Raw genomic sequence first — 15,086 nt, 5'->3', positions numbered from 1 at the left:
AACAGCAGAGAGAAGAATGCAAAAGAGATGTGAATACAAAAATATATATAAAAATGTTTCTTTTTATCTGTGTAGACATGACACAGAACCTCTCCCCATCTGTTTCACAACAGCGAGTATTCCATAGAATTCTATGCAAACAAATATGCTCTGTTCTAAGATATCAAAAGGTCAGCAAGCCAAACCCTTAGAAAAACCTAAAACACACACTTGTTGAAGCTGTTAGCAAGCAGCACAGATATTTTTTTCCTCTGCATGAAAGACTTGTGAAGTCATATTAAGAAATAAGACAAAAAGAAAAGCCAGCAAAACAGGTCATTGTTCTTTTTTGTTAACTATGATAGATAAGTTTGGAAAAAAAGAAAATTAAAAAAGCACAAACACACACACACACAAAAATGGGGGAAAAAAAATCAAACATTTAATGTCATAGCTGATAGAAACTTACCTCGGTCCAGTTGCTCACCGTCCAGTCAGATGGGCACAAGATATCTCTGTTGCATGACAGATGGGTCTTTGGTTTAAGCAGGTGCTGGCATTCTGTGACAGCCAGTGCCTGCTCATCAGATCCCACTGTCTGGATGCAAAGTACAGTTCGCTTCTTCTGTCCTGTTGGGCCACATGTTGTTGAACACTTCTGCCATTCTCCTGCCCACCATCTGGAAAACAGAATTGTAAGGAACATTACAGAAAATAATCTACAACTAGAGCATCAAGGATAGCCTTTCACATCTTGATTTCAGTAACTGCTAGGCAGCTCTACCAACTTTTCATCCTATTATCTGCTTATTGCTTCTTTAATACAGAAGGAATTAAAAAATTGGAATCTGTACTTTGTTGCAGATGGTCTTCCACAGCATGCTATACAATGCTTCACTAAGTGAAAAATAAATGTTTTCTCTACAGCAGTGTTTTCCAGTGTAATTTAGTTTAGTTTACCATAGGCAAGAACATAGCTCCAAGCTGCGGTGTAAGAAATCTGACACAGTTGTGAACTCTAAGTCAAAAAATGCTCCTGGGTACTATTGCTTCTTGTTCCTGAGTTTTAAAGCAGGTTGTGACGACTAAGCTTTACACACACACACACAAAAAACAATCAACAAACAACATAATGGATACTCAGAAAATGCATTTCTGTCTAGAAAAAAATGCTTTCAACTTGAAACCAACTTTACTCTCCTGTACTTATTTTTTCTTTTTTTTTTTTATCAATGAACTTTGAGCAAACTAAGTCCATTCTGATGAAAACATCAAAGTTCCATGGTAGTTTTATTAATTTATTCTTCAACTGATTAAAAAACAAAAACAAAACAAAACAAAAAAACCCTGTCACTAATGTGGAAGGCGCTGATACCTCAAAATCATTCAGAAAAAAAATACAAGGACTCAGAGCAATCAAGCAACGCACACAGCTCACTTGTGCAACCATCTGCTTTCCCCTTGGGAACTTACACCTTCCTTCTTTTCTTTAGTTATGAATACATATTGCATTTCCTTTTAAATTATACCGTAAGCCCTCTGAGGCACAGATTGTTTTGCAAAGCACTGTAGAATGGTAGGCCACTGCCACAGACCTGTGTGAGCCCCTGGATACTGCTGTAATAAAAAAGAATATATTATTTCTCCTCTTGCCTTTTTTTAGAGCATTTCTTTCTCTTTTGGGATTCTGCAAATAACCAAGGAAAAATAAACAGCTAGAAAGAAAAAACAAGTGCACCTCAGATGAATGTGGCAATAAAGAAGATAAAAATATGTTATTGTAACCTGAACCAAGTAATTTCAGGGTTGTTTTCATCTCTCACATCTTCTTTCCAATTCTCTTTATCATCTTAGGTATCTTGTAAATAGCTGATACTTTGCCACAAATGCAATTTGAAGTATGTGAATTGCTCTATTAATTTTAATGGAACCAGATCACATATTTCTAGTTACTGAGACGTTATGCTGACGCTCTTTCCCTCCCTAATTTTCACATGGCTCTCAGTAAGGAGTCAGCAATTTGCAGGTTTGAGTACTGGACTGAAGTACTGAATTATCAATTCTCTACAAAATTTGCCTAGACCAGTAGCAGTGGTGCATTGGTAACAAGCTGGTGCACATAAAACGTTTTTTTTAATAAGTCACGAAACAAAATAAGTGCTCTAATGTTAACAAACCACAGAATTAAGACTGTAACTTATTCCACCTTCATGCTAATCTTAAACTAAATCTATTCATGTAACTTCTACCAAGTCCTTCCTCATTCAGCATAGATAATAGCTGATACTGATGAGACAATTAGTTCCATATACACTACCCCAACATTTTTTCTTTTTACTGAATGTTTATTCTCATCAGTAACTGGAATTCTTAGGGGTGTATTACCCTTACTTCCATTCTCCTATATATGCATATGCCATAAACACTCCCTCATGAGGACTTCTGAAGTGCATTGTTCCAGTAGATGTGGTAGAATGGCAAATCAAGGAGGGTGGAACACTAACATCCACTTGTCTGTCCTGTTACAGGATAACCTAAGCAAGTCCTGGACCACGCAGAATGTAGCAGCACCCAAGTGACAAAACACCACTCATCTAGGAGCGTCTACTGTCTCTACATTGCAGAGGCATTACTGAAACTGGAGAAAAGTGCTGAGCACACAGAACTGACCGAGCATCCACACACATGGGCAACTTCTAAATTGAATTGATCAAGCTGACACGCTTCCCATCGTTGAGTTGGACAATGAAGGGCACTGCCAGACTTAGCTTCAAGTATTTTATAAACAAGGTGCTTTTTGTTTATTTGTTTGTTTTTTAATCACAAAGATGCTTGGAAAAGGATGTGGGGAAGAAAACTAGAATATAGCTGTGCTGACTGTGGATGAGCTGGCAGAAACCAAAACCCGATGGCTTGTATCTAACACTTGTTCCTACCTCTGGTTTCCTGTGGCACTCACCAGTACAGCAACTGGGTAGTTCTTAAATATTAATGTATCACCTTGTCCCTGCAGAGCAACAGGTCTGCATACATGGCACAGCACAGAAATACTGTTAACTAACAAATTATATGATTCAGGGAATTAATTTGAGGGAGAACAAATTTTCCTGAGGATCTTAAACTGGAGAGCTGTCTGTATAGTGAAAAGGCAACTCAGGTTTACTTTCAGCTGCAGCTGGGAGCACTCAGCTTTTCTAAAGTCCAACAAAAAGCACCTGACAATACATGCAAAAAATGAAGAATATGCATATAAGAGAAAGTTGAGTTTTCAAGGTCTGTAAGAACTAAAGCAGAGCCCAACAGCCTTTTCTGCCTACGCACAAATGATGCTTACTGAATAAGGTTATGGATCTTGCTGGGACTTTGGAATCTAAGTTTGCTATATTCATGGGGCTGAATATTGTGTCACACTTAAATAAAGACCTATCCTGCACTGTTTATTTTATAGAATGTCAGGAACAGCAGATACCAACAGGGCACTCATTTTTGGTCTGCATATTATAATAAAAACAGAATGTTTTCTTCTTATTGTGTGTTGAGTTTACTAAACTGTTCTGTAGTAGGACAATACAGTAACAACAGATAAATTTGCACCCTGAGATCCCAAATACTTCAAAAATAATCTATTTACAATTCTCTTGTTCATAGATGCAGTCAGGTTAAAAAGACTTAAGGCAATAAAAAAATCTATTCAGAACACAAGCAGTTAAAGTTTATCTTCTATTCAGAGCACGAGCAGTTAAAATCTCTCTCTCCAAGTGCTGTCTGCTGATTTTTATCATGAATACCTGTGGAGCAAAATCCCTGCCTACCAAAGGATTGTGTAAAGGGAAAACAGATCTGATAGTAGTGTGGAAAACACACTATCCACACATATGTGGAAGTCACTCTTGCTAGGCAGAATCACTGAAGTTTCACATGAGTAGCTGTATAGCTGTATCACCTTTTAGCTCTCAAGTGTTCAGCCATCTTTATTTTGTTCTTACTCCATATATGGCATGTTGCAGTATTTAAAATACTTGCATTGCTCCAGATTCTTTACTAGGAAGTAGAGGGTAGAACAAAACAAACAGACAAAAGAATCCAACAATAATAACATTAAGACCTTGACTTTGTGGACCCCTGTCATTTAAACAGTTTATAATGAACTTCCTGAAAAAAAAAATCATGAGATAATATCTGGTCTGTGTGAGTTACAAGATTCTTTGCCTGCAGATACTATTTGACAGGTTATCTGATGTTGAGTTAGGGTCTAGTAACTAGTGGTATAGTAGCATGTTTTTTATCAATGAGATATCATAGGTCACATGGGGATTGTGCAAGAGAACATCATTGTTGTTTCACACAGAATGTTCCCACAAAGGCACTGATTTGCTTTTGGGAAGCATGCTATCATCTAGAAGTTCCAGTCCTGTGGCTACTGCACTAAGAAAACGTCCCCAGCAGTGCTATGTTCAATTACACTGTCCTCAGCTCTAGCACATAATTTAGCCATCTATGCAAAACTCTTGCTCTACAGTAGTTTCATATGAATTCTCAATTATGCTGTATTGAACTGTGTAGGGCAGTCACACTATTTTCTAACATTCAGGTTTTCTTTAGAACCCACCAAAATGAACTACCTTGACAGCCTCCTTGCTTTTCAGATAGAGATGTGTAACCATGTGTCTGGATTCAATATGGCACGTATGTCACAGAAAAGTAAATATCAGGCAAACTGCATGCTGGGACTACAGCCTGGATCAGAGACCAGACCTACAGAATGAATAGGTTGAGGAACATGAATACAAACCCATTCTGACCTGTCAGCTCTTCCAGTAGAAGAGCTAGTGGCCACCAACAGAAGCCAGAGAAAGCCAGTTTCAAAATAAATGAAATCATAAAATCACAGAATAAAATCATATAGGTTGGAAAATACTTCCAAGATCATCAAGTCCAACTGTTAAAATGAGTGGTTCTTCACACAGTAGGCATTAAAACTGTGGAACATCTTGCCAAGGAAGTTGTGCGTGAATGAAGTTTCACAGAGTTGCAGGGTGAATCTGAGCTACTACTGTGGAGGTAAATTACTCAAGAAACGTCTTGAGTTAAAATGAACTGGAAACTGGAACAGTATTAGAAAGAGAGATAATTTATGCTTGCCTTGTCTGCTCTTTAAGCATGTAGTTATAGGTCTGCTGAAAACCATAGTAGGGGCTTAGATGGTTCCTTGATCAAACTACTATAGTCATACTTCTGTTAAGATAAAAAATAATAAATAAATAATTTTACTCTAAAAGTATACATTATCCGGGTTTCCTGCACTAAAGATAGCAGAACTGTCAGAATTTTGCAGTCCTCAGAAAGGTAACTAACCCTTTTCTCTGCAGAGCACAGTATGTTTGAGAAGCATCATTCAGATGGGCATGAGAGCTTTTCTGCCTAGTTCACATGTAATAGAATTCCATAATCTGTGCAATGCTGGAAGAATTCTCCTCTCTCACTTTCAGGAGGATCCCTGAATAATGCAACCACTTCAAGCAAATGGGGTAACTTGAGCTCATTTGAAATTCTGGAATAAATATCAAAGTTTATACATGTTACAAATACAAAACATCCACACTCATACTAACAGGTTGGTTCATCTCTTATGTAGTCAGCTAGTTGCTAAGTTTAGTCTATTGCCTATTCTGATTTCCTAGCGATCCAAGCAGAATTATGAAATGCTTGTTGTTTATACTTGTAACCATCATGTATAGAGGCTGCATCTGGAAAGATGTAATTCCCAAAGGAAGTATTACACAGTCGTGTGAAAATACATGGAAATGTTTATTAAAACTAACAACTATACAGAATGTGTTACATTAAAGCTTCATGAAAATTCCTGCTGACAAATACAGCATGAAATACTTTCAAGAAATAACTATGATGACTTTGAGTTAACTAGAAGTACTTGGTAAATAGTTGTATAAGGAAAAGGTGTCATCCAAAGGAAACTGGACAATCTTAAGCAGAGTGCCCACAGAAACCTAATGAGGTTCAATGAGACTAAGTGCAAGGTACTGTACTTGGGTTGGAACAATCCCAGATACATGCACAGACAGAAGAACCCCTTGAGGAAGGTTGGAACTGGGTGGTCTTTGAGATCCCTTCCAACTCAAGCCACTCTGATCCTATACCATTGTGAACATCATGGTACAGGATTTCCAAAGACGATAAAATAAAAATGTAGGACATGTCAGCGCCTAAAGAATAAAACTAAAACCAATACTGACTATAACAAAAAACACAGGGATTGTCTTGTCATATACTATGCACTGCTGATGTCTTCCAGTAAATCTGTGCCTTTTACAGCTACAGGCTACTATCAACTATAACGTTTACAGTGGTTTCTCTTCCTTACCTTAGTCTTTAAGATGATAAAAAAAAAAAAAAAAAAAAAAAGAGGAGATGGAAAAAGTAATTAAATTAGGGGATTGGAAAAAAATAATCCCATGTGAACACAGAATGAGAAAAGCTGTACTTTACTGGTAAGAAAAAGTAAGAAGGAATATAATAGAAAAGATTTCACATAATAAGTGTTAAAAAGAAAGTATGATAATTAGAATTAGTAGAGAAGTGATCATTTCCATTCATTCTTCTGCATAAAAAAGACAAAGGAATATTTGAAAAAACAAACAAACAAACAAAAAAAGCCTGAAGAACAGCATCAAAAGGCTTTTAAAAAATCTCTGAAACTACAGTTTTGCAACACACAGTATTAATTGAACTAAGATAGGAATATAATTAAAAAAGAAATCTGGCTTGCATGCACACCTGCATCTAATGTAAACAAAAAAGCTACTTTCAGATTACAGATAGCAATCTCTACCATCCACAGCACAGACTTTAACTTTGCAGGCAGTTCACTCCTAATTTGACCCCTCCAGGGTTTCTGACACCTCTGCTCTGGAATATGAATGGTAGCTGTCTGAATGGTAACTGTCACCATGGCAGACTGTAGATGCCACACTAATCTGCTATTAGAACCAACCTACTCTTTTGAGTGACTCTTATTTAAGCTTACAAAGCCCTTCCAAGTAACTGGTACCTTGGAGGACAGTCCCTTTCGTAGCACTTCTTCTGTCGTCCATTTGGCTGTGTGGCTGGGTCACAGAAGGAGTTTTTGATTGCTCCACCTCCCTTCTGAATGCAGTGGGCAATCTGGCGGCGCACCCCTGGAAGTGAAACACAAAAAAAGGAAGAGTAATCCCTGTAGGCCAGGAACAAACTGCGTGAAGTCCTCCAGCATGAGGTCTGCACACTGCACAACACATCCTAAAACACAGCAAGAGCTGTGTGATGCTTTCAGGAGTAAAAGTCAGTTCTGTTGTACATCTGAGCTAAATCAGGTATGAGTATCAAGCTCAAAGGAAGGTTACACAGAGGTACCGTGAATAAGTTAGCTGAAGGTACATACTAGAAGGAACTTTCTCTTATCTCATTGAAGCTGTCAGTCTCAGAAAGGGCTCTTATACCCCTGAAATCAGTGAGTTTTAAAGGCTCTGAAATGTCGTTTGGATTTCTCACAGAGAAGAGGTAACAGGGCAGCAGGAGACTATTCACAGCAAGTGGGTAATTACTGATCTGTACTTTGTTCTGCTAGAACAGGCAATTAACCAGAAAATAAACCAGAGCATTTCGCTAATATAACCCTATGATTGCTAATGTTGAATTCTGCCTTTTAAGTTTTAAAAAGGATACAAATCTTGACCTGAAACAACAAGGTCGTAATACAGAGAAGAATATCTGTTTTCTAAATAACTAATGCACAGCAGACAGGAGGCAAATCACTGTAATGGAGAGATATTCCATACATACAATTTATGTTATTTATTAGCAGTTTCAGTCACATAAACCTCTCATTGAAGAGAAATAAACCTGAAACAAAACACTGCAGTATCCTGGTGCAAATCAAAAGAAAACCATGTTCCTGGAGACTACTTCCCACAGAGTTTTGCATTAATTTGATGTAGGTCCTGTGCTGCAAATCCAGAGAAATGTCTGGGATAACCACAACTGAAGAAACCTTGTTTGTTCACTGCTGTTAACTGTGCTAAGAATTCATAGCAATTAATATGCAGATGTTAAGGCACTGTTTCTGTGACTTTCATCCCTCTCCTGAGAAGAAATGAGCTTAGTAGCATTGTTACTATGGTGTCAGGGGTAAATGTTACGTCATTTTTTGGTAGTATATTTAAGAATCAAGCTTTTCCTTTTATCATATCTCCCAGAAACCAGCATGGGAATCTATCTGAAAGAAATGAAGAGCAATTCAGAGATAATGCTGCTTGAGAAAACATGAAAATATTTATACATGCAGCATTTTTTTCTGTTCCTCTATACAGCGTTCTCTTATAAGACAACTAAAGCACACACACTAAAATTTCACAGTAGCATTATGGCTGGGTTGTCTTAAGCAACTTTGCAGCATTCAAAAACACATTTCTCTCCAAAATTAAGCAATTCACATATATAAACATAGAAAGAAAAGCAGACTATAGAATCTAATACTAGGAAATCCAACGATACTCTCAGAGGTAATTCTTGATGGAAAAATGGAGCATTGCATGTAGGTATGAAGGGGAAGGTTATGGTCAGACATTACTGAAAAAGGCCTTCACAACAAGAAGAGAATGAAAAGCTTTCTATGCATACTTGAGTCAATCCATCAAAAAAGATGGAAACCTTTAGTTTCTGTGGATAGTACTCTAAGATTTCAAGTTTATGATACTTAAAAAACTCTACAATTTCTACTGTGCCTACAGACATATGACTAGGACATATGCAACAAATACACTGAATCTCCACCATTCACACACAAGAGTTGATTTTAGAATAGAATAGTTCAGTTGGAAGGGATCTTATAATCATCTCACCAAACAGTATCTAGTTCAGAACGAGAATTAGTTTCAGTCTAGAATGGAGGATTATTGGGGACTGCAGCCCTATGCTTCTGCTAATATTCTTTCTGCTGAGGCATTCAGGCTTTAGGGTATGTGACATGGTAGCAGCTGTACAGCAGCACAGGCATCCTGCCTTCGGTGAGGTTAGACATGTCTCTCCTATTGGCTGGGGACTTCTGCTAACAGAAAGCTGTTTGGTCCAATGCAGAACTCCCAGGGACAAAAGTCCTGTTTTATGCTATGGAAAACACAAGTGGAATAGTAAGCAGCCTTCACACTAGTTGTAAACAAAACTACTATTCTGACTCTTTCAAAATCATGATATGTTGCTACAAATGCAAATTAACAAAGAGAACTCCTCTTTTGCTCCGATAAATCTTTAGTATCATTTCAGCTGCTGTAATTCACTTTAAAACAGCTATAAACCTTAGCAAAAATACTGCTTTGTGGCTATACATTCTCATAAAACATTTGTTGATCACTTTCATGAATAAACTTAATTCATACAAAAAAAAATTTTAATACTGAAGTTAAGTGAATTTATATTGTAGTTTCAAAATCTGGAAAATTCTGGGATGAATACATATGTTTAAAGAAGCCATAAACACATTTATTGTTTTCATCAGAACTAGGAACAGTTCAGATAGAAAGTTGAAAATAATTCTTTATGCATGTACAGATATACATACATTTTATTAGAAGCTGTCATCTTAAAAATATGGTACTGCTTTAGTAAAGCTTTGGAAAGAAGGGAAAACTGTGTGCAGTTTCATCATGCTTTTCAAGGTTTTCAGCTGCTGAGAAAAACAATATGATAGAAAAAGGAAGTTGGGCTAGTGAATGGTACATAAAATTAGCTTGAACTTGCCTAAACAGACATTTTATGCTTCCTAAACCTCATTCTTCTATTGAATATTAAAGTCTTCTTTGCTTTTCTGTGTCACTCTAAAAACATTATTACCATTTCTGTGATTAGAGGGAGTACAATAGATATGCGTAGGTAGTTTATTTATCTTAATTTTTTTAATCCTGAGCAAATTGAACTAGAAAGCATTGCAAAGATGAATGGATCCCTCTGATAGTAACGACTGTTTATTTCCATGGAAACTACAACAACAAAAATAAAACTCACCCAAAACTAGTTACCTCACATTCAACTCTGCTCTACGAAATATTTACAGTGAGTTAACTCAGAAAGCACTTATACCTCTCCACGAGGTTTCAACGCTAATACTGAACTTTTTAGATGGGAGGTAGAAATATCCCTCAGGCAGAAAAGGCACTTGTTTAATAATCATTTGGGTTTGAAGGGATTTTAAAAGAGACCAGACACCTGCAAGTAGAACAGTCATGGCAAGAAAGCAGGAACTAGGTGAACTTTAAGGTCCCTTCCAATGCAAATGCTGTGAAAGTGATTTTGAGTTAGAGCTGCAAGTGACAGAACTGAAGGTCCTGCATTTCAGAAGCATATGTACAAAGTGTGCATACAAAAAAAAATAGTAATGGTTATTTGTGTGAACATGGAATTGTTACTACTGTGCATCAAATCAAATAGTCTGCATGGAGTTCACTTTGGTACTTGAATAAACAAATTACATCACATGCATACACAGATCACGTACACAATACAATAAGCAGCCGTAATGTTCTTGGCATTATGAAACTTAGACTCATAATCGTGAAATAAAACACTGTGACTATTGTTTTCTCAATCTTGGTGCTGCAAGTTTGGTAGTACATTTTAGTTCAGGAACACCTGGAGGTAATTTTTCAAAACAGCCCTGGTAGCAGTTGTGAAGGATTTAGAGGGCACACAGCAATTAACCCCCAAACAAATCTCACAGTTAAGTCCTTCTGAAAACCTTTGAAAATTTGCCAATCACTGGTGTTATCTATGGAGAAGTACATTTCTGAACTTGCCTAATATTCTCCCTTAGTCACAGCTGAGCTGTATTTTTTGCTTCTTGTTATGTTCCATGCCACTCAAAACTAGTTCTACAAAACATCATTCCAGTATTTCAGAAAGGACAAAGGGATTTTGCCTGTAGTTTCTAATTGACTATTATTTAAAGAAACAATGGGGAGCAGTTCTAGAAAAGTACTTATGGAGGCATTTAAATTAACTGTCCTATAAAAGAAGATTGGAGGCTTTATATACTATCTGGCTAGACAGCAAACTCTGGAGGGAGAGCCCTCTTGGTCAGAGGGTTGCAGTGTACAATTCATGTTAGATAGTGCAACAGTTTGCAGGATGCCTTCTGTAATGCACAGATCCCAACTGCAATGCAATTCTATTCTACATAAAGAAAAAGAATCTGCAGAAATGACTGAGAAAGGCTAATGATTTATACTGTAAATTATGGCCATAAGAGTTTGCCATGAAATGAAATTACAAAACTGCTTTCTACACTACAAATACATATCAGGTATCGACATGTGTTCTCCTCTTCTCTGCACACAGTTTTAGCTACCTTTGCTACAGAAAACATAGATTTTTCAGATAATATTATTCCCTGCCACATGACTATATTGTTGATTAGCCACATACACTCACTCTCTGACACTACAAAACATTGAGGCATGTGAAGAAGATGATGGAAAACATAAGCACATTTGCTTCTTCATCATAGCTGCAATGGAATTAGAGAAAGGCATGGGCCAGGGTACAGCAGTCTATGTGGTGCAACCTTAAAGTGAGAAATATTGGAAAATGCCCATAAGGAGTTGACCTGAGGTCATTCTGAGAAGGCAAAGCTTAATTCTACAAGCACAGAATGCATCACTGGAAATTTGCATTGGATAAGGAGCTAAAATTGTATTTCTTCTAGATAGAAGAGGATTTCCTGGACCAGCCTGTTCCTTTGTATGCAGTCCCATATGCCACTCCCTAATCCTGTTTTCTTCTTTTGCTTCTGGAAAGCATGTTTGCATTGTCCTGATCTCAGTGACTACAAAAGGCTAAAGGGCTCTTGGATTTATCATTACCCTACAGACCAATCTTAATGCAAGGCCTACAATGAGTCTTTAGGCAGGAGCAGGTCTGCCAGCTTCTCCCACTGGCTATGAGAGAGTTACTTTTGAACCTGAAAAACAGCTAGCTAACTATTTTGCAATTGTTGAATGAAAAAGTACTTCAAGGTTATTTCACTATCCCATTTAGTCTAAACATATGCAACTTTTTTTTTTAATCTCCTTGACCTCTCTTGAAGGTTTGTCTTAAGTAGAGTTGCCATGCAGCATATCGATAGCAGATTATCTTCTTGCCTAATTCAACACATTTTATATTTCAAGAAAATATTTTAATGCCTGAGGTCTGGCACAACAGGTTTGTTACTGCCAATGGCACTAAATTCTGGATCTAAGCAGCCTGTACATTCAGATAAAATCAATCTCATTATTTAAACCTAGAAGGAAGTACTGCAGAAGTCAGGGAAATGTGCTGATTAATGCAGCAACACTGGGGACATTAAGTCCTGCCTTTATTTTGCCTCTTGGTTCTGAGCTGAACTTGAGAGCTACAAACAACAATAACGTGCAACTGTGAGAATTTCTACATAAACAATTACTACCATGCCCATTCCTTGCTAAATGAGGCAAGACTTCAGAATTTACAAACTTCTTTGCTCACGGATCATTAACATTTTCCAAATATTCTTTACTCTGCTGCTGAGCAGCCAGGCTCCAGGTTTTGTTGTTAATGTATAGGGTTACATCTGGATAAACAGAGCTCAAACACCAGTGCGGAGCCCAGCAGGGCCACAGCTAGCTCAAACGCCCTGCCATCAGCATGACTGTTTCACATTCAGGCAGCCCACAGCAGAGTCAGATTAAGCATAGGATACCAGCAGAGAAATGAAAACAGACTGTAATATCAGAATCCTATCTTCTCTAGTTCGAAAAAGACTTTTAGATCTCTTAGAAGGAGGCCAGTGTATGGACATAAAGACTTAAGGATCTGGTGCATCTCCCATATGAAGAAAGGCTGAGTTAATCTGGATCTATTCAGACAGGAGAAAAGAAGATGGAGAGGGAATCTGATAAATGTTTATAAATATCTAAAGGGAGGTAGTAGGCAAATGGATGAAGCCAAGCTCTTCTGAGTGTTGTGCGGTGGTAGGACAAGAAGAAATGGCCTAAAACTTGAACATAAGAAGTTCCGTACTAACATGCAGAAGAACTTCCTTATGATAAGGGTGATGAAGCACTGGAACAAGCTTCCCAGAGAGGTTGTGGAGTCTCCTTCCACGGAGTGACTAAAGACCTGTCTGGATGCCTTACCTGTGTAACCTGTTGTGGGTACCTGAGTTAGGAGGGAGTTGGACCCAATCTCTTAAGGACCCTTCCAAACCTTGCAATTCTGTGGATCTGTTATTCTCCTAGTTCAAGAAATTGTTGTAATCTCTATGACAGGCTTTCCTTTTTTCATTGGGCAGTGAGTGGCAATACCCTGGCTTCAACACTTATGATTACACTTTCCTTCAAGTCTGTTTTGTAATTTTTATAAATGTATGTATCTAAGGGGAAAGAGAACAAAAGGTTTATTTATTCCTTTTATCTTGTCCTTGAATGAATACAGAGAACTGAGAAGGTTTTCATGCCTTCATACTGTGATGTACCTCATAGTTTCCCTGCATTCATATGAAGAAGTTCACAATGTTGCCTGAAATGTTCCATTTCTACCTATGCAAAGAAAAGCCCATAAGCCCAAGAAGTATTTATTAAGAAGTCAAAGATGGTAAAGGGGGAAGGCACTTATTAAATAAAAATGGAAAAAAAGAAAAGCATATCCTGTCATATTCTGTGTAAGTAATCATGTTGCAGTTAGAAATCAGAGCCAAATCACACAATTCTTTAGCCAGAAGGTAGTACACAGGATTATAATTTACTTAGTAGGAAACACTTCTGGGAAAAGTGGAGCAGATGTTGCAGAAAAACATAATAATCAGTCTAATAACACTTTTTCCCCTCTTTTTGTTATCATGACAATTGTCAAATAAACATCATCCACAAGTACATAGAAGAGCTATAACATGCAGCATGCCATTGAGCAAAGCATTTCTTTTTAGGGACCTAAAAAAAAAAAGCTTCATTTTGCTAACAAGAAAGACCACAGTGTTCTGCAACAAGAAGCTCTTTTCTCAAAACCAAGACAAAACCCCACATTTATATACAGAAGTTTGCACTTACAACAAACTTCTGTATTTATATACATGTATATGTATTAATATAGAAAAATTTGGAGGATGAGGTAATTTATGAATATCTTCTAAAATTCTTCTTTTCAAATTAAGCTATTCAATGCCCTTTTTTTCAAAACCTTGAAAAACATATTCTTTCAGTGTCTTTCATGGGTCCTGGATCCTGGTGGACAATAGGTTAGCCATAAGCCAGCAGTGTGCCCAAGGAGGCCAATGGCATCCCAGGAGGCACTAAAAAGAGGGTGGTCAGAAGGTCAAGGAAGGCCTCACCTGGAGTACTGCATTCAGTTCTGGGATCCCTGATACAAAAAAGACAGGGACCTCATGGAAGGAGTCCAGCAGAGGACCATAGAGATGATAAAGGTCCTGGAGGACCTCTCTTATGAGGAAAGGCTGAGTGACCTGGTTCTGTTCTTGAGAAAAGAAGATTGAGAAAGGGATCTTATTGCCATAAACTGAAGCATAGAAAGTTCTGCACCAACATGTGAAGGAACTTCTTCATGGTGAATGTGATGGAGCTTGGAACAGGCTGCGCAGGTAGCTTGTGGATTCTCCTTCTCTAGAGGTATTCAAGACCTGCCTGGACACCTACCTGTTCAGCCTGTTGTAGGGAGCCTGCTTTGCAGGTGGGACTAGATGATCTCTAGAGGTCCCTTCCAACCCCTACAATTCTGTGATTCATGACAGCAAAGATTTTAAAATTGTTTCTAGTGAAACCATCATCGTTATCATTGGATTTGTTAAGAAATTTGTCTTTCTTTCCCAAAAAGAAAGAAAATGAAACCAACAACAATAACATATTCCAAATAAAACCCAAGCTAAACCCAAGATAAAAGACTTGTTTCACATCATTTATCCAAAGGTAACATCAACAGTGAACTGTTATAGTGCAGTGCACTGTTCTATACCTTAGAGAAAGCTTTCTTGCTAGCATTTTCTCTTAGCAAAGGCAATCTTCTAGATCTGTTGTTAGACAGTGTTTTAC

General features: G+C 37.6%; 2 protein-coding genes across 2 annotated transcripts in view; both read right to left on the bottom strand.

Annotated features, from left to right (window-relative positions):
- NPR3 (natriuretic peptide receptor 3) overlaps positions 1-15,086 on the bottom strand; it is a 466,739-nt gene that overhangs the window by 110,281 nt on the left and 341,372 nt on the right. The window lies entirely within an intron of this gene.
- ADAMTS12 (ADAM metallopeptidase with thrombospondin type 1 motif 12) overlaps positions 1-15,086 on the bottom strand; it is a 166,011-nt gene that overhangs the window by 19,445 nt on the left and 131,480 nt on the right. Inside the window, exons 17-18 of the mRNA XM_065740124.1 lie at positions 7,049-7,175; positions 449-659 (exon numbers count right to left, since the gene is read on the bottom strand). Of these exons, the coding sequence (XP_065596196.1) occupies positions 449-659; positions 7,049-7,175 (338 nt within the window). The remainder of the gene's footprint in view (positions 1-448; positions 660-7,048; positions 7,176-15,086) is intronic.

This window comes from Cyrtonyx montezumae, unplaced genomic scaffold (genome assembly GCF_038088225.1).
Source record: "Cyrtonyx montezumae isolate F1298 unplaced genomic scaffold, pur_monq_1.0 scaffold_25, whole genome shotgun sequence".
NCBI lineage: Eukaryota > Metazoa > Chordata > Aves > Galliformes > Odontophoridae > Cyrtonyx > Cyrtonyx montezumae.
This window is presented reverse-complemented; position numbering and strand designations above follow the sequence as displayed.